Here is a 24,054-nt window from a genome sequence, read left to right as displayed (position 1 = left end):
AAGAAGCCGGGGCTTGTGGGAAATGTAGTTTATACAGGTCACATGGCCACCAGTGAAGGACCGCCCACTTCACACTGAGCACAGAAACATGTATGGAGGATATGGGGCCAGAAAAATACAGTGTGTATATGTATATATATATATATATATATATATATATATATCCACAATGAAGAGATGAAAGGTCGCACTCCAAAGGTCGAATAAAATATTTTTCTTTTTATTCCACGATCACATCAGGGGTACAGGTAGTGAGGGAGGGTGAGGGTGTGCCACGTCGGACGACGGCAGCCGTTTCGCAAGTAACCTTGCTTCTACGGGTCCAGTGCATGCAAAGGTGCTGCATCCACCCTTAAATAACAGGTGAATTGGGTGCAGCATCCCTGCGTGAATGAAGTGCAAATTAAAAACATATACCAGCTGCACATATATCAAATTCACATAGAAACTTATTACATATCAATTCCAAAATGGATTATAAATAATCGTAACATACATGGGTATAGTTAGAGTAAAAAATTAGATATAGTGTTCATTATAGTTTAACCAGAGACATCTCAGAAAACACTATAAAAAACAGGCTTATAGGAGAAGAAAAAAAAAAAAAAAAAAACACCAGCATTATAAGAACACTGACAAATCATTTTTGTCGTTCAGGCCAAGGGGACCGAGAGCATTTAAGTCTATAATCAATCTCGATTCCTTTCTAAGTAAAGAACGGTGCATATCACCTCCTGTGGGACAGGGATTAATTTTTATTACGCCTGCAAATTTTAAAAGGCGTGGATTACCACTATGATGTTCTTGCATATGGGCAATTAAACGTGGAGAACCTATCCCGGAGGTTATAGACTTAAAATGCTCCCTAAATCGAACATATAAAGGCCGAATTGTTTTACCTATATAATATTTTTGACAGGGGCAAAAAATAACATATACCAGATAATTAGACTTACATGTGATAAGATCTTTTATTTTGAATAGCTCAGTACCAATTTTTAAAGTGTCTCCTGTACAATGATATTCACAAAAGGGGCAGCCGCCGCACCTATGGTTTCCTTTGATTTTATTTCGGTCTAGCCACGTACCTAGTTTGGGTGTAGTAATACGATTATTTATCAGAACATCTCCTATGTTTTTGCATCGCCTATATGAAATCAAAGGACCCTCATTTGTCATTTCACAGAGATCCTTGTCTTTATTAATTAAATGCCAGTGTTTTTTGATGCTTGATTTTATTGCATCATACATGGAATTAAATTTAAAATTAAAAACGCATCTATTTGAACTTTCGATTTTTGTTTTTTTCGAAATGGCATTTACATTTTTATTCTTATTTCCACTTTTATTTTTGTATTCTTTATTTTTATTTTTATCATTTGGATCATAATTTAGGGATTTTTCGAGGGCAGAATTGATAACTGATATGGGATATCCTCGTTCTAATAGACGTTTTTTCAAGTCTGATGCTTGATGCAGAAAGGTTTCAGAATTATTGTGTACTCTTTTTAGCCGCAAAAATTGTCCATATGGAAGGGCTCTCTTTGTATGGGAGGGGTGCGCACTATTAAAATGAAGCAGAGTATTCACTGCAGTTGGTTTTCTATATACTTGTCTGTCAATAATACCATCCGATATACTGAGTGTGACATCTAAAAAATCCAATTTTTGGTCCCCAAAAGTATGTGTAAAGTACATGTTGTAGGAATTATCATTATTTAGATATGACACAAACTTTTCAAAATCCTGCGCAGAACCGTCCCATACAAGGAAGCAATCATCCATATATCTGGCATATTTTTTTATATGTTTCAGATATGGATTTTTAGGACTGTAGATAAAGTCTTCCTCAAATGCTGCCAAAAAGAGATTTGCGAAAGTACATGCGGCGGGGGTACCCATCGCGGTACCCCCGCATTGCAAGTACCACTGATCGTCAAATTTAAATGCGTTATGATGCAAAATAAAGCTTAAGGCTTCTGTGATGAAGTCTACTAAGATTGGATTCTGATCGAAATTCAGCAAAACTCTCTTAATGGTCTGTACACCCTGATCCTGTGGGATACGGGTGTACAGACTCTCAATATCCTAGAATGGCTACTTAAACCACTACTGACCCGCATCCCCTCATTCTTAAAAGATACGGGAGATCTAATTAAAATGCTTGATAATTTTCAATGGCAGAAAGGTTTCTCTCTTGCCGCTTTGGATATTGAGAGTCTGTACACCCGTATCCCACAGGATCAGGGTGTACAGACCATTAAGAGAGTTTTGCTGAATTTCGATCAGAATCCAATCTTAGTAGACTTCATCACAGAAGCCTTAAGCTTTATTTTGCATCATAACGCATTTAAATTTGACGATCAGTGGTACTTGCAATGCGGGGGTACCGCGATGGGTACCCCCGCCGCATGTACTTTCGCAAATCTCTTTTTGGCAGCATTTGAGGAAGACTTTATCTACAGTCCTAAAAATCCATATCTGAAACATATAAAAAAATATGCCAGATATATGGATGATGGCTTCCTTGTATGGGACGGTTCTGCGCAGGATTTTGAAAAGTTTGTGTCATATCTAAATAATGATAATTCCTACAACATGTACTTTACACATACTTTTGGGGACCAAAAATTGGATTTTTTAGATGTCACACTCAGTATATCGGATGGTATTATTGACAGACAAGTATATAGAAAACCAACTGCAGTGAATACTCTGCTTCATTTTAATAGTGCGCACCCCTCCCATACAAAGAGAGCCCTTCCATATGGACAATTTTTGCGGCTAAAAAGAGTACACAATAATTCTGAAACCTTTCTGCATCAAGCATCAGACTTGAAAAAACGTCTATTAGAACGAGGATATCCCATATCAGTTATCAATTCTGCCCTCGAAAAATCCCTAAATTATGATCCAAATGATAAAAATAAAAATAAAGAATACAAAAATAAAAGTGGAAATAAGAATAAAAATGTAAATGCCATTTCGAAAAAAACAAAAATCGAAAGTTCAAATAGATGCGTTTTTAATTTTAAATTTAATTCCATGTATGATGCAATAAAATCAAGCATCAAAAAACACTGGCATTTAATTAATAAAGACAAGGATCTCTGTGAAATGACAAATGAGGGTCCTTTGATTTCATATAGGCGATGCAAAAACATAGGAGATGTTCTGATAAATAATCGTATTACTACACCCAAACTAGGTACGTGGCTAGACCGAAATAAAATCAAAGGAAACCATAGGTGCGGCGGCTGCCCCTTTTGTGAATATCATTGTACAGGAGACACTTTAAAAATTGGTACTGAGCTATTCAAAATAAAAGATCTTATCACATGTAAGTCTAATTATCTGGTATATGTTATTTTTTGCCCCTGTCAAAAATATTATATAGGTAAAACAATTCGGCCTTTATATGTTCGATTTAGGGAGCATTTTAAGTCTATAACCTCCGGGATAGGTTCTCCACGTTTAATTGCCCATATGCAAGAACATCATAGTGGTAATCCACGCCTTTTAAAATTTGCAGGCGTAATAAAAATTAATCCCTGTCCCACAGGAGGTGATATGCACCGTTCTTTACTTAGAAAGGAATCGAGATTGATTATAGACTTAAATGCTCTCGGTCCCCTTGGCCTGAACGACAAAAATGATTTGTCAGTGTTCTTATAATGCTGGTGTTTTTTTTTTTTTTTTTTTCTTCTCCTATAAGCCTGTTTTTTATAGTGTTTTCTGAGATGTCTCTGGTTAAACTATAATGAACACTATATCTAATTTTTTACTCTAACTATACCCATGTATGTTACGATTATTTATAATCCATTTTGGAATTGATATGTAATAAGTTTCTATGTGAATTTGATATATGTGCAGCTGGTATATGTTTTTAATTTGCACTTCATTCACGCAGGGATGCTGCACCCAATTCACCTGTTATTTAAGGGTGGATGCAGCACCTTTGCATGCACTGGACCCGTAGAAGCAAGGTTACTTGCGAAACGGCTGCCGTCGTCCGACGTGGCACACCCTCATCCTCCCTCACTACCTGTACCCTGATGTGATCGTGGAATAAAAAGAAAAATATTTTATTCGACCTTTGGAGTGCGACCTTTCATCTCTTCATTGTGGATCTTATATCGCCTTTGCTTTGGGACACGCACCCAGGTCTCCACCTGCCTGAAAGCACAGTTTTGTCAGCCATACAGGGATCGGCAGTGCCCGGTATCCTCCACTCAGCTTTATATATATATATATATATATATATATATATATATACACCCCATACAGGGTATTAATAAAAAATGAACTTTTAACAGACATGAAGGGGTTAAAATACTGAAATAAATAAAGTAGTAAAATGAATCAAATTCCAAAAGTGCCGCCCACTGAAATCCGCATGTCGGGGGATTCTGTCTACCTGGTTGCCCATGGATACGTTTTGTAGTTCCTTCATGACAGGTCGCACATGCTCAGTAGACACCTGCTGTTCTTCTATAGTGGTCATCCTCTTCTCACTTTGCAGTGATAGTGCGCCCGTTTCACTACATAGAGTCAACACTGACACTGTGCGTCCGCGCTCCTGTCACACACACAATAGTATCCTCTCAGAAAGCACCGTAAAGCGGAACGAGCACAAACATACCAGCAACTAAACCAGTAATGTTTTTTTCCTCATATAAAGCATGAATATTTATGTTGATATTTGTTATAATGGCCGCCTCCTGCCTATACATACAATATAAACACAACTGGACCTTCATCCACACTGTCTGAAAGAGAAACTGTCTGTTGCCCATAGCGACCAATCAGAGCTCAGATTTAATGTTTTAAACAGCTCTGGTAAAATGAAACCTGCGCTGTGATTGGTTGCTATGGGAAACAGAGATAGGAGAGGACACATAAGGGAAAATATCTAATACACATACAGAATTGTAGGATGGAGGGCGGTTGAACTATACACAGAACCTCCTATCACTACTCCTATCACAAAGCAATGGAGGAGCAGCTAAGGCTAGTTTCACACTACGTCTTTTTAACATCCGCTGAAAACGTTTTTTTAGCGGAAGTACGGATCCTGCTTTTACAGCAAATAACGTATGCAAACGCATATGTTATTTTGCAGGATCCTGCACTGGATGTTTAGGGGCGGGCATTGGAGTCATGTGATCGGGAGTGAGGGGAACTAGACTGGGAGGAGGCTTCTGACAGCTGCAGACGCTGGTAACCAAGGTAAACATCGGCCTTGGATACCCGATATTTATCTTGGTTACGAGTGTCTGCAGCTGCTAGGAGCAGGGCTGCCTGCACGCGTAACCAACGTAAACATCGGGTAACTAAGAGAAGTGGTTACGCGATATTTACCTTGGTTACGAGTGTCCGCAGCTCTCAGGTGGGAGAGGGAGGGAGGGAGGAAGGGGGAAAGACAGATAGAGAGAGAGAGGGTGAGGGAGGGAGTAGAGAGATAGACAGATCACGCGAGACTGGTTCTGGGCATGCTCAGTACTTTCTGGGCATGCTCAGTACAAAAGCAGGATTCTGTCTATCAGCATGCCAGCGTTCACCTGCGTTTGCGTGCGTTATAGTCAGGATCCAGCAATTTGCAGTATTTGGACGGAGCTCAAAAACGCTACAAGTAGCGTTTTTGAAACATGTTAAAAAACTGCAAGTCACTGGATCCTCACTATAACGCACGCAAACGCAGGTGAACGGATGTTAACGCGAGTCCATTGCAAATGCATTGAAATGAAAACGCATTTGCACTGGATCCGCTTGTCCGCTAAAATAACGTTAAGGACGGATGTTAAAAAGACGTAGTGTGAAACCAGCCTTATACAGCTTTACAGGGATGAGAGCAGTGAGTCTGGAGAAGAAGCCGAGGCTTGTGGGAAATGTAGTTTATAGAGGTCACATGACCACCAGTGAAGGACCGCCCACTTCACACTGAGCACAGAAACATGTATGGAGGAGATGGAGCCAGAAAAATGTAAGGAATGAAGCAGTGAGGATCTGGAGATATGGCCGGGCTACTATAGAGGAGAAAGAAATAGATTCAGGGGTAAACTTTTTAATTTGCAAATCTTGAAGACTGTGTTCTCACACACTCATAATAAAATACAACTGCTCCAATATACAAGGAGATATCTGTGTATTACACATAGACTGATACATCTGCTGCTGAACCAAGCAGATATTACAGAGAGCGGTATAACTATCCGGGGTGCAGGAGTCACAGTCACCCCAGGATCCTGGGCCCCGCATCTAAGGCTGGTTTCACACTACGTTTATTTAACATCCATCCATAACGTTTTTTTAGCGGAAAAACGGATCCAGTGCAAATGCGTTTTCACTTCAATGCATTTGCAATGGACTCGCGTCCACCTGCGTTCGCATGCGTTTGCGTGCGTTAGACACAGGATCCGTACTTTTGCGTTATTTTAACATGTTTCAAAAACGCTACTTGTAGCGTTTTTTACCTTTGTCAAAATAATGCATCTCACAGGATCCTTCACATTGCGCCGCGAGCTGCAATGCATTTCAATGAGCACTGGATCCTGCCTAGCAGAATGCGTTGAGTTGCGTTGTAACAGGATCCTGCTTTTGTACTGAGCATGCCCAGAAAGTACTGAGCATGCCCAGAACCAGTCTCGCGTGATCTGTCTCTCTCTCCTCCTCCCTCCCTCACCCTCTCTCTCTATCTATCTGTCTTTCCCCCTTCTTCTCCTCCCTCTCTCTCCCACCTGAGAGCTGCGGACACTTGTAACCAAGGTAAATATCGGGTAACCACTTCTCTTAGTTACCCGATGTTTACGTTGGTAACGTGTGCAGGGAGCCGGCTCCTAGCAGCTGCAGATGCTTGTAACCAAAGTAAATATCGGGTATCCAAGCAAGTATACCCGATGTTTACCTTGGTTACGAGCCTCGCAGCTGTCAGATGCCAGCTCCCAGTCTGGCACGTTTAGTTCCCCTCACTCCCGATCACATGACTCCAATGCCCGCCCCTAAACATCCAGTGACAGGATCCTGCAAAATAAGACATGCGTTTGCATGCATTTTTTGCTGTAAAAGCAGGATCCGCTTTTGCAGCAAAAAAACGTTCAGGACGCATGTTAAAAAGACGTAGTGTGAAAGCAGCCTAATCCGGACACTGGGAAAGCTGGGTCAGCCGAGAAATAGGTACAGCTATCACCCAGCTTTCCCAAAGCCAGATATGTTACTAACAAGTGCACGAAAGAGGGATAGTGCATACCCTCTACAAATATTACTATTAACCCCTTCAACCACCTCCCCTTGGCGGTTTTCCATTTTTTCCTCCTTCCAAGAGCCATAACCTTTTTATTTTTATGTCAATATACCCATATGAGGGCTTGTTTTTTTGCAGGACGAGTTGTACTTTTGAATGACACCTTTCGTTTAACCATATATTGTACTGAAAAAAGAGAAAATATTAAAAGTGCAAATCCACAGTTATTTGCAGGGGGGGTAGGGGGGGGGGGGGCCAGGGGTATTTAACATGTTCACTATATGGCATTATGATTCCCCAGGTCGGTACGAGTTTGTAGACACCAAACATGGATAGTTTCACTTTTATCTAAGTGGTGAAAAAAATTCAGAATTTTGCCCCAAAAAATAATTGTGCTTTTGTTGCCATTTTCCGAGGCCTGTGGCGTTCTCATTTTTCAGGATCTGGGGCTCAGGGACGGCTTCTTTTTTTGCATCTTGAGCTGCCATTTTTACTTATACAATTTTTGCACAGATGAGATGTTTTGATCACCTGTTTTTGCATCTTAATGGATGTTTCTGCGACCAAAAAAAACTATTTGAGTTATAATAATAAGTTTTATTTCTATAGCGCCAACATATTCCGCAGCGCTTTACAGTTCAGAGGGGACATGTACAGACAATATGAGACAATACAAAATAACACTATTAAGATACCAGGAGGAGTGAGGGCCCTGCTCGTAAGCTACAGTCTATGAGGAAATACGGGAGGCACAAAAGGTGAATGGGGGGAGAAAAGCTTGTCATATATGGTCCAGCCATCGATTTAATAGGGGATTCAAAACCAGGTGCATGGACCGGTCATCGGCCAGAATTTATACAGCTACAGGGGACAAGAATTGGAAGTAAAAATTTTGTGATGAAGGGCAGAAAGGGACTAGATTAGATCAGGGCGGTGAGGGGATAGGCTAGTCTAAAGAAATGCGTTTTTAGGGCCCGCTTAAAGCTGTGGATGTTGGGAATTAATCGGATTGCTCTTGGTAGTGTGTTCCAGAGCATAGGCGCAGCTCAGTTAGGAATTATTTTCTCGCCACGCTGTGACAATCAGATCAATTGATTTTATATTTTGCTAGATCGAGCATTTCTGAATGGGGTACCCATGCTGCCTGATAGTATAGGTGTGACGCCCTGGCAAAACTAGGTAGTCACAGATAGGCCCCCGCACAACACCTTCCCTTATTTAGGAAACACACAGTCGACCTGAAACCCTAGTCACCCCCCCTTAGGCCCCCTTCACACGCAGGTGTCTCCGGTACGTGCTAGGTCAGTGCCCGCATGTACCGGAGACACGGGCACACGTAAACCCATTAAAATCAATGGGTTTATGTGCACGCACGTGTTCAGCCATTGGCCCGTGCCTTCGTGTGGAGCAGACGTGTGCCCGTGTGCTCCATACAGAGGCATGTCCATTTTTCTCCGGCAGCATGGGTGTCACGCGGCCCGCACACATACCACACGGATGTAGTGTGGATACGGGCCCATGTGACACGTGCCGGAGAAACACACGTGTCATTTTAAAAATAAAAAAGCACATACCTCCACCTGCTTTGCAGTCTCTGCCACGGCTGTCACCTCCATCCAACCCCCAGTGAATTTGAACACCACATCTTCTTCACTGGGGGCCGGAAGCAGCGTCAGCAGGGCGTGGCCTGTGCCAGACACTGTCATTCAGCACCACAGACAGCTCCGGAAGACACAGGTAAGGCGGGGCTTTCCGCTCTCCGTGTGTTATTACGTATAACACACGGAGAACACGGTACACTGGGAGCAAACCACCCCTTTAATACGTACGTGAAAAAACTGTACTTTTTTTCATGTTCGTGTGAAGGAGCCCTTAGGGAAAGATACACACCAGTGGGCGTGACCAGGCCGTTGGACAAGCCCACCCAGGGGTCTAGACAGCCTGGGGTGGGAAAACAGTAGTTAGTGTAGTTTTGGAGTTCAAGGAGAGAGAGGAGTGTGGGCTGAAGCTAAGTGTAGCTCCAGCAGAGAAAGTTCAAGTTGAACAGTGCCAGGGTAGGAGCCCTGGTGCCACTGGCTAGATGGCAGACGGTGGTCTCCGTCAGCAGGAGACGGGAAGACGGCTTGGCAGAACAGAGGTGTACCGGGCCAGGGTTGTAGCCCGCCGGTACCGACACAGGGAACAGACCCAGAAACCGGAGCACAAAGGGGGGTACTCGGACCCTGAAACCAGGACCGGAAATAAGCGGCCTGGTTCACCAACCGATTAAGGCCAGGATTATAGGTCCTGTCTCACCCAAAATCCCTGATAGAAGACAACAGCCCACCGAAAGGAATAAGAGGTCACCGCCAGGGCCCATAGATCCCACGGGCCAGCATCTGCGGGCTCGGCTCTTTAGGCCACATCCAGCCGGGAGCGGACTCTTGAGTTCCAGACTAGGAAGTCCATCTTACACAAAGTCAGTGCAGAGGAAAATTATAGAGACCACCAGCCTGGGTGGGGGACCCGAATGCAACCGGCCGCAGCACCTTACTTTACCAGAGACTCGTGTGATTTCTTGACTGATTAATCAAGCACTGCCCCCTGGCGTCGCTATACCCTGCACCAGACAGCACATAGGAAGCATAGTTTTCCCATTTCCTGGCAATAGACACATGGAGACAGGCAGAGGAGGAAAAAGCTGTGGAGCCTAGGAGAAAGGCTTGTGACTTAGCTAGCTAGGAAGTGAGGGTAGGCAACATTCATTATGAGAGTAGGATTCCACTTGTGAGAAACTCACGCTTATCTCGCATCGCATCACCCGGCACGGCCTGCCGCTTTCCTGACAGGAGCGGATCAGCTACATAGAAATACAGAAGCCGACCCGCTCCTGTCGAGAGAGGTAGGCCATGACAGGTGATGCAATGCAAGATATGCGTGAGTTTCTCGCAAGTGGAATCCTACCCTAAAGGTTACTAAAGAGGGATACAGAGGCCCCTGAAAAGAGCTCCAGCCGGATGTTGCTTTTTTTTATGGTACATCTCACGTTATGCCGACGTCACACAGGACGATAAATCGTGCAATCGCATAAGCAATTGCACCCACCCCCGTCATTTGTGCGTCACGGGCAATTACTTGCTTGTGGCGCACAAAGTAGTTAACACCGTCACACGCACTTACCCCCCCTAGGCAACGTCGCTGTGGGCGGCGAACACCCTCTTCCTGAAGGGGGAGGGACGTTTGGAGTCACAGCGACGTCACACGGAAGCCGGCCAATAGAAGCGGAGATGAGCGGGACGTAACATCCCACCCACCTCCTTCCTTCTGCATTGCCGGCAGGACGCAGGTAAGCTGTGTTCGTCGTTCCCGAGGTGTTACACGGAGCGACGTGTGCTGCCACGGGAACGATAAACAGCCGGAGCACAGAAGGAGAACCGACATTCTGAAAATGAACGACATGTCAACGAGGAACGATAAGGTATTTTTGCTCGTTCACAGTCGTTGGGAGGTGTCACACGGTACGATATCTCTGATGATGCCAAATGTGCATCACTAACGACGTGACCCCGACGACATATCGCCCGTTATATCGTACCGTGTGACGCCGGCATTAGTCCCTGGTTCGTAGACAAGATTTCCCCTTGACACATTTTCGTGACTTTTTTTTTAGTCACAAATACTAGTTAAAGCAATAAATGGAGCATTTTTATTTTCTGCTAAATTCATGAACTGTGTGCAAAATTTTGAAAACTTTGGGGCAAAATAAATTCGCCAAAAAAAGACAAAATAAGAAAATTGGCTTCATGACATCACAAATGATGAATCCGGCCCATAGTTTTCTTAGATGTTTGTTTGCACATTGTACCGTACTTTCCGAATTATAAGACGCACTTTTTTCTCCCCAAAACCGGGGGAAGAATGGAGGTGTGTCTTATAATCCGGGTATGGTATAGGCGAAGTTCACACTTCTGTTGCTTTGCATCAGTCACAATCCGCCGCCTTGAGGAATTACGGTATCCTGCAAAATATTTTGCAGTAATCCTTTTTTTCCCCCATAGAATTCTATTAGCGACGGATTGTGACTGATAGCACTGCGTTGCATCCGCCGCGTGACGGATCAGTCGTCTACTGACTGACCATCCGGCGGGAGCAACGTTTTTTGTCTGCGGCTGAATGGTTTTTTTACTGTGAGCATGCGCACAGTAAAAAACCATGATGACTGTAAATTCAGTTCCAGCGGCCGAAACGATCAGCTTATCGCCCGGTGGCTGGCTATTGTGAACGATCAGCTGATCGCCCGGCGGCCGTAAAAAAAAACCCAGTAAAAAAGAAAAACACAACTGATCTTTTTTGCAGCATCAGTTGTGCCACTATCTGCAACGCAACGCATCCGTTGCATCAGTTACACTACTGATTGTGACTGATGCAAAACAACGGAAGTGTGAACTTAGCCTTACCGGCACTGGTGTCACAGGGTTGGAGATAGAGAGAGATCGGAGAGGGGGGTGTCACTGCAGCGGAGCAGCTCAGGAGGGTCAGTGGACAGTCAGCGAAACTGCGGACTCGTGGGGTGTTGCTGCTGCGGGCACCATTAATCTGCCAGTGGGCTGCTGGCTGTTTTGAGTTGTCAGTTGACACGATGGAGTTCAAGAAAATGGACGCAGAGGCCAATCTGTGCAAGCGCTCGCTCTGCAGCCATTTTCTTGAATTCCATTGTGTGAACAGCCGAAGATTCCACGGAGCCTGCAGCCCACCAGCAGATCAATGGTGCCAGCTGCCGTGACACCCCACGAGCCCGCTGTATTGCCGACCCTCGTGCCACTGACCCTCCTGACCCGCGACACCCCTTCCTCCGAGCCCACAGCATCACAGACCCTGCCTCCTGTGACCTGCCTGAGCTGCGCCACCACTGCCGCTCTCCCCTGGTGAGCTAATATAAGATGCACTAGAATTATAAGACGGATCCCAATTTTAACAGTAAAAATATTTTTTTCCTATTTTCCTGCTTCAAATTTGGGGTGCGTCTTATAAAACGAAAAATACGGTACAGAGAAATCATATCCCACTGTAGGTTACATTAGGTGAATATATTTCTTCCCTGAATCCGCCTCTCCCAGATGACTACTCCTGTAGTAATGAGACATTTTTATAAAATTGCCCCCAGTTCACCGAGCCGCACACACAATAAAAACACCAGCAGTAATGTGCAATAATATACCATTTATTATCAGCAGTTTTAGCTGTAGTTATACAATCATTTGTCTTATCATTAGTCATTTTTATTTATTACAGTTAAAATATTTTCAGTTTTTGCCATCTGGAAACCATTAACAAGAAGCTGATGTCAGATCCTTACATGCTTATGAGGATTCTTTATAACAGTATGACGATATACAGTAATTCTGGCCACCACTAGGGGGAGCTAAATGTTTAAAGATTTATGCAGCATTTTTTGGACTTAAGGGGTTTTTCACTTATAGAAAACTAGTTTCAATATGTTTCCCAGCCTATAACATACAGTTAGTACTCGCCCTCCCGCTGTTCGGCACCAGTTCTCCACCGCAGCTTTGGTTTCTGCGTATCGGTTGCAGAGGTGACACCATGACTGCAACGCACATCGCTGCGACCTGACACTGGACCGGGGCAGGGGGGAGTACTGTCTACGTTTGTGATTTTACATGCTGGGAAACGATTGGGGATCACTTTTCTATAAGTGGAAAACTCCTTTAATGACAGCTGTATAAATCTTTATGCTGTGATCTCCCCTTCGTAATGGCTGAAAGTAGCGGCTGTTACAGTCATATAGCTATCAGGGTACAGGCAGGAGCCGGCGGCGGTGACTCCGGCCTCATAGTACTCGGCTATGCTACTAGTGATTTCAATATTCAGAAAACGCCACCTTCATGTGCTCAATGTGCTGACTACACAGGATGAAAATAACAGGATCTGTCACCAGCAACTCATGTCATCATAACAGCAAATGGATCCAATTGTCAGAGTCAAGATAATCATTTACTAAATGGAAGCGGAAGCAGCGATCGGCTGATCATCAGGAGATCTCTCCTAAGGGGAATATATCATCTATATCGTCTAATAATTAACACCGGAGCGGAGCCTGTTGTACACAGGGGACATGTTGTCTCTTTTCCACAGTATCTGTCTTTAAAGGGAATCTGGCAGCAGGTTTTTGCTATTTAATATGATAGAAGCATGCTGTAGGGGCAGAAAGTCTAAAGGGTACTTTACACGCTGCGATCTCGCTAGCGAGATCGCAAGCGATCGTACCTGCCCCCGTCGGTTGTGCGACACACGGGCATATCGCTGCCCGTGGCGCACAACCTTGCTTACCCCCGTGACACGCACTTACCTGCCCTGTGACGTCGGTCTGGCCAGCGAACCACCTCCTCTCTAAGGGGGCGGTTCGTGCGGCGTCACACGGCAGGCGTATAATAGAAGCGGAGGGGCGGAGATGAGCGGGACGTAACATTCCGCCCACCTCCTTCCTTCCGCATTGCCGGTGGAGGCAGGTAGGGAGAAGTTCGTCGCTCCTGCGGTGTCACACACAGCGATGTGTGGTGCCGCAGGAACGAGGAACAACATCGCTAATAAGCAGAAAACGATTTTTGGTTTTAGGACGACCTCTCCAAAACCAACGATTTTTGTCTCTTTTGCGACCGTTTAAGGTCGCTCATATGTGTCACACGCTGCGATGTCGCTAACGGCGCCGGATGTGCGTCACAAACACCGTGACCCCGACGATAATTCGTTAGCGATATCGCAGCGTGTAAAGCACCCTTAATTCCAGGGATGTGTCAATTGCTCAGTAGCTTGCTGTAATTTCAATCAGTGTTTTATCAGCAGGACATTATCACTAGAGGATTAGGTCTCATGTGGTGGCTAGTCCAGCTAGTCTGTGTAAACCTGACCCCAGCACTGATTGGCAGATTGCTGACAATATACAGTGTACATAGGAAACTGCCAATCAGTGGTGTGGGCGGGGTTATACAGAGCTCAGCATTCCGAGTTCTGCTACATCTACAGCAGTGAAGACAGGGATTATATCAAAACTGCACAAGCAGTTCAGTAATTGACACATCCCTGGAATCAGACTCTTTGCCCCCACATTATGCTGCTCTCAGATTACATAACAAAAATGTTGATAATGAGACTGCTGAGAAGTGATCTCTGTGGAAAATCTATTCTTAAGGTCAGTGGTGTCAGGAAACACAGGAAGATTTCAGGAGGCTCCAGAGGGAAATGTATTTTATGTCATAGAATCATAGAATTCAGAAAAATGTTTACAATGAAAGTTACTTTACAAATAAGGAATTTTCTGATGTTACTTTCCTGTTATGTTCTAATCTTCACCCAGTTATCTCCATAGTGATCAACATATACCATAAATACACATAATGCAGCATAAAGGGGCTCGGAGAAGGCGGCAGTGAAGGTGTGTAAGTGTCTGATGGGGTCACACAGCTCATAAAAGGACAACTGCCCGGCCCCATAATCCAGACAGATCCTGAATCTATCACTGGAGATCTTGTCCGGTAACTGGATCTCTATACTGTCATGTCTCACTGAATACTGATTATTATATCTACACAAAATCCAGGACTTGTTATTCTCTCCAATCAGTGACTGATATCCCGCCCTGTCTATACTGGGATAACACATCCCCACCCTCCACCTCCCTGATCTACTGCCCTCCACATCCCAGTAATGGCGTCCTGAGGTAAATCCCCTCCTGCTCATCACCTTATTACACTGGAATCTCTCTGCTGTTTCTGGACGATTCTGGTACTTCTGTGTCCAGGTTGCAGTTTTCAGGTCGTCTGATATAAGGAGATTATTAGCAGCTGTGTTTACATCCAGTAATATGTCTGCAGGATCCTCCACATAGATCCCGCTCCTTATACCTGATATTACCTCACATAATGTGTGTAATGTGTGTGAGATCACAGCCACATCCAGGTCATCTCCATCATGGAGCTGTTTATCATGTCCCCCTGTGTCCTCATCACCTCCCTCCTCCTCAGGATCACACAAGTCCCCGGTGTCTGGTTCCTGTAAGACGGTCAGTGGATCAGTCATGTTACACAGCTCCTCAATGTGCCTCATCTTCCTGGACAGCTCGTCCTTCTTTATTTCCAGCTGATGGATCAGAGCAGACAGTGACCGTGACTCTTCCTTTTCCTGCCTGGAGATCTCACTCAGGACCTTCTTCTCCAGGTCGTCCACCCGTCTCCTGATGTCTGTACACAGGGCAGTGACTCTCTCGGCTTCTCCAGCTGCTTTCCCTTGAGCTTTTCTCTTGCGCTCCTCCAGACTCCAGACTCTTTCCGCAGCTTTCACTCTCTTTGTGGTCAGTTTCTGGAGAGCATGTCTCAGTTTCTTCTTCTTGTTCTCTGAGGCCTCATCGAGTGACTCCATTTTATGTCCATTATGTTTCCCAATCAAACTGCAGGACACACAGATACAAGCCGCGTCCTCAGTGCAGTAATATTCCAGGATCTTCTTATGAACAGAACATTTCCTTTTCTCCAGAGAAGTGCTGGGATCAGATAAGACGTGTTCTGGTGATTTGCTGTGAGCCCTCAGGTGTTTCTCACACAGAGAAGCCTCACAGTGTAGACAGAATCTAACAGCAGGTACAGGAGAGTCCACACAGTAAGTGCAGCAGATCCCGGTGATCTCTTGTTCTTGCTGAGTAATCAGGAATCGTTCTGCGACATTATGAAGATTTATGTTCCTCATCAGCGCCGGCCGCTCCTGAAACTCTCCTCTGCATTCAGGACAGGAATAAACTCCAGACTCGTCCTGTGTATCCAGCACACGATCAATACAGACCCGGCAGAAGTTGTGTCCACATCTCAGCGTTACAGGATCCTTAAAAATAGATAAACAGATGGCGCAGAGCAGCTCGTCATTCAGATCAGCAGACGTCATGGCTAACGGAAGAAGGAAGAAATGAAACTGAATGTGAATGTTACTCAATATTTAACAATGTTGTAGTTACATCCATTCACTTAAACCCTTCACCCCCAGATCAGCAGACACCGTGGCTCATAGTTGAGGGAAGGAGGAAACGAAACTGATAATACTTAGCGATGTTGTAGTTACACCTATTCACTTAAAGGCGTGGTTCACCCCTTTTCATTATGGGCCACATCGATATAATGTTGAGAAATAAGGTTTCTTTCAAATACCTTGTGTTGCCAATAGTGCCTGTGAGCAGCGCTATTGTGGTCCGCTTACCCCATCACGTGACCCCTGGGCTCCATGACCCCCAGCATCCGGTGTTGTCATGCCAACTGAGGCTGGCTGCAGTCTCCATGAGTGACTGGGCAGTGGGCGTCGTTGCACCGCTCCACACAGCCCAGCATGAAAGTCCATCTCCCTGCTCCCTCCTCTTTCACTCCAGAGCAAACAAGCCGGAGCGATGCTGGGCTGTGACGAGCAGGGAAACGCCACCCACAGCCCAGTGACTCACGGAGATTGGGGCCGGCCGCGGTGGTGTCATGTGAACAGGAAGTTGACATCACCCGATCCGAGGTCACGGAGCCCAGGGGGTCACGCGATGGGAAACAGCGGTCCGCAATAGTGCTGCTCACAGGCACTATTACCAACGGAACGTATTTGAGAGAAAGACTAAATTACTTACGGTAATGGGATTTTCCAGAGCCCACGACAGCACCCACGAGAGAGGGATCCGCCCCCTTCAGGACAGGAAACCTACAGATAAAAAAGGGGCAGTCCCCCTCCCTCATCAGTTGGTTGCAGAGAACCGGGAGAGGAACCGCCACAATTAGTAACAATACAAGACAAAAGTAGAACCATCAAACCCAAAGGGTGAAGAAAACAAAAGGGCAGGGGTGTAAAGGGTGCTGTCGTGGGCTCTGGAAAATCCCATTACCGTAAGTAATTTAGTCTTTTCCTTTCGCCACGACAGCACCCACGAGAGACTTAGAGAGATAACACACTCAGGGAGGGAAAAAACCACACGAAGGGCCAAGCCTCCAACGGAAGACAGCGGAAGAGCAAAGGCCAGCCGGCAAAGACCGGAACCCGGACGGAGAGGGCAGAATACAGCCGTACAATACCACCGAAGGAGACACAGGCCACATCCATCCAAGGAGGAGGCAACCGCCCAGGAGAAGGATCCGACACCGAGGAGGCTAGGGAAACCCGCCGCACCACAGACGAGAGGGGAACAGCAGCCCACAGCCATCGGGACAAGGGACGGCACGCCACGCGAGGCTCACCGCCGGACTCCTGAAAGACAAAGAACAAAAACAAAGACCAACCCCTCCGCCAAGGGGCCGACCGAGCGACAGAGGCGAGGACAGAGCCCCACGAAACGAAGGAACGGAGAAAATACCCCGCGCGGGAAGAACCCAAGACACCTCGCGCAGCAGGAGAACAACCGGAACGCCCCAAGGAGGGAAGGACCAACGGACAGTGTCGGACAGGCACAAACACGCCCAGGAGAGGCAAGGGCGACCAAGATACAGAGGAACAGGCACAGCACCGCGCTGGACGAGGAGGAGAAGAGACCCAGAGGAGAAGCAGGAAGCCCGAGGCGCCAGGCCAGGCGGAAGGTCAGGGAGGCGCAAGACCGCAGAGGCGCAAGGCAGGAGCGCCGTAAGGAGCAAGCACCAAAGCGCAAGACCCAGAGACGCAGGAGAAGAACACAGGCCCACACGACCAGGAGGGACCGAGGCACAGAAGCACAGGCGCAGGATGCACAGAGCCCAAGAGGCACAGGGTCCAAGAGGCACAGGGTCCAAGAGGCACAGGGTCCAAGAGGCACAGGGTCCAAGAGGCACAGGGTCCAAGAGGCCCAGAGGCCCAGAGACCCAGAGGCAGAGAGGCAGAGAGGCGAAGAGGCACAGAGGCGAAAAGGCATAGAGGCCAAGAGGCACAGAGGCACGGATGCCAAGAAGGAAGAGGCACCGAGGTACAAGGGCCAAGAGGCCAAGAGGCACAGACGCACAAGGGCCAAGACGACAAAGACCAAGAGGCACAGAAGCCCAGAGGCACAGAAGCCCAGAGGCACAGAAGCCCAGAGGCACAGAAGCCCAGAGGCACAGAAGCCCAGAGGCACAGAAGCCCAGAGGCCCAGAAGCCCAGAGGCCACGAAGTCCCGAAGTAGGAGACACAGAGGCCCAGAGGCACATAGGCCAAGAGGCACAGAGGCCAAGAGGCACAGAGGCCACGAGGCACAGAGGCCACGAGGCACAGAGGCCACGAGGCACAAAGGCCACGAGGCACAAAGGCCACGAGGCACAAAGGCCACGAGGCACAAAGGCCACGAGGCACAAAGACCACGAGGCACAAAGGCCACGAGGCACAAAGGCCACGAGGCACCGAGGGCAGGAGACACAGAGGCCCGAGGCCAGGAGGCCCAGAAGCAGGGGGTCCGGAGGCACAGAGGCACGGGGCCCCGAGGTCCAAGGCCGGGAAGGCCAGGAAGCCACAGAGGCCCAGAAGCCACAAAGGCAGAAAAAGCCAGGGGGCCCAGAGACCGGGAAGGCCGGAGGCCAGGAGGCAAGGAAGCACAGAGGCCAGGAGGCCACAGAGGCAGGCGGCCAGGAGCACAAGGCACATAGGCTCGAGGCCAGGAGGCACCGAGGCCAGGAGGCACCGAGGCCAGGAGGCACCGAGGCCAAGGCAGAGAAGCCCGAAGCCAGGAGGCACAGAGGCCCAAGGCCAAGAGGCACCGAGGGACAGAGGCACGCGGACAGGAAGCACGAGGCCAAGAAGCACGAGGCCAGGAAGCACGAAACCAAGGAGCACGAGACCAGGAGGCACAGAGGACCGAGGCCCTGAACACAGAAGTCCGGAGGTCCCGAGGCCACACGGGCGCAGGAGGCCACACGGGCGCAGGAGGCCACACGGGCGCAGGAGGCCACACGGGCGCAGGAGGCCACACGGGCGCAGGAGGCCACACGGGCGCAGGAGGCCACACGGGCGCAGGAGGCCACACGGGCGCAGGAGGCCACACGGGCGCAGGAGGCCACACGGGCGCAGGAGGCCACACGGGCGCAGGAGGCCACACGGGCGCAGGAGGCCACACGGGCGCAGGAGGCCACACGGGCGCAGGAGGCCACCAGGCACCACCGAGGCCACCAGGCACCACCGAGGCCACCAGGCACCACCGAGGCCACCAGGCACCACCGAGGCAAACAGGCACCACCGAGGCAAACAGGCACCACCGAGGCAAACAGGCACCACCGAGGCAAACAGGCACCACCGAGGCAAACAGGCACCACCGAGGCAAACAGGCACCACCGAGGCAAACAGGCACCACCGAGGCAAACAGGCACCACCGAGGCAAACAGGCACCACCGAGGCAAACAGGCACCACCGAGGCAAACAGGCACCACCGAGGCAAACAGGCACCACCGAGGCAAACAGGCACCACCGAGGCAAACAGGCACCACCGAGGCAAACAGGCACCACCGAGGCAAACAGGCACCACCGAGGCAAACAGGCACCACCGAGGCAAACAGGCACCACCGAGGCAAACAGGCACCACCGAGGCAAACAGGCACCACCGAGGCAAACAGGCACCACCGAGGCAAACAGGCACCACCGAGGCAAACAGGCACCACCGAGGCAAACAGGCACCACCGAGGCAAACAGGCACCACCGAGGCAAACAGGCACCACCGAGGCAAACAGGCACCACCGAGGCAAACAGGCACCACCGAGGCAAACAGGCACCACCGAGGCAACAGGTACCGCAAACAGGCACCGAAGCAAACAGGCCCCGAGACAAACAGGCAGAAGGGCAAAGAAGCCAGGAGGCCCCGAGGCCACAAAAGCCAGGAGGCCAGGTGGCCACAGAAGGCAGGAGGTCCGGAGGCCACAGAAGCCAGGAGGCCATGAGGCCACAGAAGCCAGGAGGCCATGAGGGCACAGAAGCCAGGAGGCCACAGAAGCCAGGAGGCCCGAGGCCACAGAAGCCAGGAGGCCCGAGGCCACAGAAGCCAGGAGGCCCGAGGCCACAGAAGCCAGGAGGCCACCAGAAGGCCACAGAAGCCAGGAGGCCACCAGAAGGCCACAGAAGCCAGGAGGCCACCAGAAGGCCACAGAAGCCAGGAGGCCATGAGGGCACAGAAGCCAGGAGGCCACAGAAGCCAGGAGGCCCGAGGCCACAGAAGCCAGGAGGCCCGAGGCCACAGAAGCCAGGAGGCCCGAGGCCACAGAAGCCAGGAGGCCCGAGGCCACAGAAGCCAGGAGGCCCGAGGCCACAGAAGCCAGGAGGCCCGAGGCCACAGAAGCCAGGAGGCCCGAGGCTACAGAAGCCAGGAGGCCCGAGGCCACAGAAGCCAGGAGGCCTGAGGCCACAGAAGCCAGGAGGCCACCAGAAGGCCACAGAAGCCAGGAGGCCACCAGAAGGCCACAGAAGCCAGGAGGCCACCAGAAGGCCACAGAAGGCCACAGAAGCCAGGAGGCCACCAGAAGGCCACAGAAGCCAGGAGGCCACCAGAAGGCCACAGAAGCCAGGAGGCCACCAGAAGGCCACAGAAGCCAGGAGGCCACCAGAAGGCCACAGAAGCCAGGAGGCCACCAGAAGGCAAGAGGTCCGGAGGCCACACAGGCCCGGAGGCCACAGAGGCCAGGGCCAGGACACAGGGGCCAGGACCACAGGGCCAAGGTCCACCGAGGCCAGGAGGCCATAGGAGTCAGGAGGACCCAGGGGCCCAGGAGCTCAGAGGCAGGAGGCACAGAGGCCACCGAGAACAGACCCAGAGGGCACCCCGGCGCACACCCCAGGGCAGACACCACCAGGACGCCGGCCACAGCACAGCAGGAGGGACGCCGCCGGCAGAGGGACTGACCGAGAAGGGGAGCAATCCCCGGACAGAAGGGCAGGGGGAAGGGCTGGCAGAGATCGACAGCCGAGCCCCCCCCCTGAACCGCAAAAGCAGGAGCACAGCGTTTGGGACACCGACGCTGGACGCAGCAGGCCCAGCGCATAGGCCACACAGGCGGTGAAGACGCAGGCACGCGTCAGGGAGAGGCACTGGCCCAACCGCCATGTACTCACCCGCACCGCAGCGACCGGCCCGGATGGAGGGGACCACGGGCTTCACTAGGAACCTTCCCGGCCGCTCCCCCGGAAGAGCTCCTGGATTACATCCGGGTCACTGCAGCAGGGAAGCGTGCACCTTCGACGCGGCAGGGCCCCCCCTGCCGCGCACCCGTCTGGGAGAAGCACACCCTGCTGCAGGCGTCATATCTCCCGGAGGCAAAGCCGGGCAGGAGAAAGAGGACGAGGTGCACCGGAGGACGGAGTCCACGAAGGGAGCTCCACCGACCGTGCTTCCGGATCCAGAGCTCCGCCGTTCCCTAGGAGACCGCACAGACTCAACAGGACCCAGGCACTGCAGGTTCCTCTCCATGCAGGACAGGAAACCAACTGATGAGGGAGGGGGACTGCCCCTTTTTTATCTGTAGGTTTCCTGTCCTGAAGGGGGCGGATCCCTCTCTCGTGGGTGCTGTCGTGGCGAAAGGAAAATATTGTTTCTCAATGTTATACGGATGTAGCAAAAAAATGGGTGAACCGCATCTTTAACTCCTTAATAGGAATCTGCCACCAGTTGTTTAATACCCCTTGTGAGAGTAACGTGATGTAGGGGCAGAAACCCTGATTTCAGAGTTGTGTCACTTACTTCACTGGGTCCTGCATTTATTATTAAAAACTGTTTCCTCTGTTGCACAGCTACAAGTTTTCTGAATGCTGAGCTCTGTATAACCCCACCCAGGCCACTGATTGGCAGCATTCAGTCTACAATGTACATAAGCTGAAAGCTGCCAATCAGTGGTGGGTACAGAGAGAAAGAAGGAGCAAGAAAAGCACAATACGGTGATACCATAACACAATTGTGAATAGATAAGGGATTTATGCTCACCAGATTAAGTTGTGTATCACACAAGAACTTTAGAGTATATCAGCTGCCGATGGTCACACGAGAGATGATTGAGGAGAGTTGTAGGAAATACACGTGACTTCTATCTCCGCTGCTGGAAGGTGAGACAAACGGGTGGGGAAAAACAACAAAAGCACTCCTTAGTATCTTCAGTAGGGACCTTCGCAGCTGCAATAGAAACAACACCACTTACTTTAATGGGTCCTGCATTTTTTATTAAAAACGTTTTTTTCTGATGCACAGCTTCATTACCAGTTTTCTGAATGCTGAGCTCTGTATAACCAGACCACTGATTGGCAGCATTCTGTCTACAATGTGGATAAGCAGAAAGCTTAAAATAGGAAATATGCATGACTTCCACCTGCGCAGCTGGAAGGTAAGAAACAGGTGGGAAAAGACAAACAAAAAGCACTCCTTTGTTTCTTCAGTAGTAAACTTCGCAGCTGCAATTGAAACACCACAGCTATGCAGCGCTGAGCTCCTTCAACATAGTCAGCATAAGTATGAGCTATAGCCGGCATAGGGAGGAGTGAAAAGTGAATATTTACAGGAGAAGGTTGTGGCTGCAGCTGAGATTACAACTACCTGTTACATCACTGCAGAATAGACATTTACCTTAACCCTTTCAATACTTGACGGATTGAAATACGGTAAAAAGGATGCAGGAGACACAAGATGATTCCTAAGATTTATTTCCTAAGCATCTCAAGGTATTCCAACCTCATTAATCAGGAAAAAAACCCACAAAGGCGCAGGCATCTCAAAAAAGTCCACATTTCAAAATGCGCCAAGGTCGAGCACGTGACATGTCAGAGGTCACTCTTAGTTTGATTCAAAAGTAAAAATATGCAAAAAAAAATGCTGAAATGTCATGTATATAGACAATTTGGCATAAAATTATATATAAATACAAGCTTTATTTAGTATCTCCGATAAAATGAGTGCCTGCGATGTGTATAGAGCTTGTAATCTTGTGGGGATGTGATAACTGCAGTGCTGTTAGTAAGATGAGCTACAATGATGTTAGGATCGCAGGCTGATAACGAAGGACGGGTGGACAGTCAGAAGAAGAACATCAAAAGGAAGAGAGGTTGGTCAATTACAAAGTGGAAAAAGTGGTCCACGTCATACACACTCGCCGCCACTGAGGTCCTTGAACAGGCGCACTACAATACTTTGATCTGCCCTGAGCAGGGCAGATCAAAGTGCGCCTGCGCAGGACCTCAGTGCCGGCGAGTGTGTATGACGTGGAAGCGTCATGCACACAGGCTTCAGAAGACAGAGGAGCAAGATGGCCGAGAGAGGAGGCGCCACTCACCAGGCCAACCAGCACCGCAGCGACCGATTTAGGTGAATATTATAAAGTGTTTTTTATGTTCTCAACGGCCTGCGCTCTTGTATACAGCATTCTAACATGCTGTATATAAGAGCCCAGTGGTGGTGGCCGCAGCTTATAGGCCATAAAAATGGCAACAGGTTCCCTTTAAACTTTTGTAAAAAATAAACTGAAAATTGCGGCATGCAATATTATTCATCCCCTTTACTTTCAGTGCAGCAAACTCACTCCAGAAGTTCATTGAGGATCTCTGAATGATCCAATGTTGTCCTAAATGACTGATGATGATAAATATAATCCACCTGTGTGTCATCAAGTATCCGTATAAATGCCCCTGCTCTGTGATAGTCTCATGTTCTGTTTAAGGCGCAGATAGCATCATGAAGACCAAAGAACACAACAGGCAGGTCCGTGATACTGTTGTGGAGAAGTTTAAAGCCGGATTTGGTTGCAAAAAGATTTCCAAAACTTTAAACATCCCAAGAAGCACTGTGCAAGCGATCATATTGAAATGGAAGGAGTATCATACCACTGCAAATCTACCAAGACCCGGCT

At 48.6% G+C, this 24,054-nt stretch overlaps 1 protein-coding gene across 1 annotated transcript; it reads right to left on the bottom strand.

Annotated features, from left to right (window-relative positions):
- Positions 1-12,422: 12,422 nt before the first annotated feature.
- On the bottom strand, positions 12,423-22,353 carry LOC142288128 (E3 ubiquitin/ISG15 ligase TRIM25-like). The gene is made up of 2 exons (XM_075333490.1): positions 22,146-22,353; positions 12,423-16,173 (listed from the first exon to the last, which is right to left on the bottom strand). Exon 2 carries the CDS (start codon positions 16,169-16,171, stop codon positions 14,573-14,575), a length of 1,599 nt encoding a protein of 532 aa, XP_075189605.1. The 5' UTR covers positions 16,172-16,173; positions 22,146-22,353; the 3' UTR covers positions 12,423-14,572.
- Positions 22,354-24,054: the final 1,701 nt, after the last annotated feature.

This window comes from Anomaloglossus baeobatrachus, unplaced genomic scaffold, assembly GCF_048569485.1.
Source record: "Anomaloglossus baeobatrachus isolate aAnoBae1 unplaced genomic scaffold, aAnoBae1.hap1 Scaffold_782, whole genome shotgun sequence".
NCBI lineage: Eukaryota > Metazoa > Chordata > Amphibia > Anura > Aromobatidae > Anomaloglossus > Anomaloglossus baeobatrachus.
This window is presented reverse-complemented; position numbering and strand designations above follow the sequence as displayed.

What these genes read in the sequence shown, in the direction of transcription:
- LOC142288128 (XM_075333490.1), bottom strand. Translation starts at nt 16,171, where the DNA reads ATGACGTCTGCTGATCTGAATGACGAGCTGCTCTGCGCCATCTGTTTA.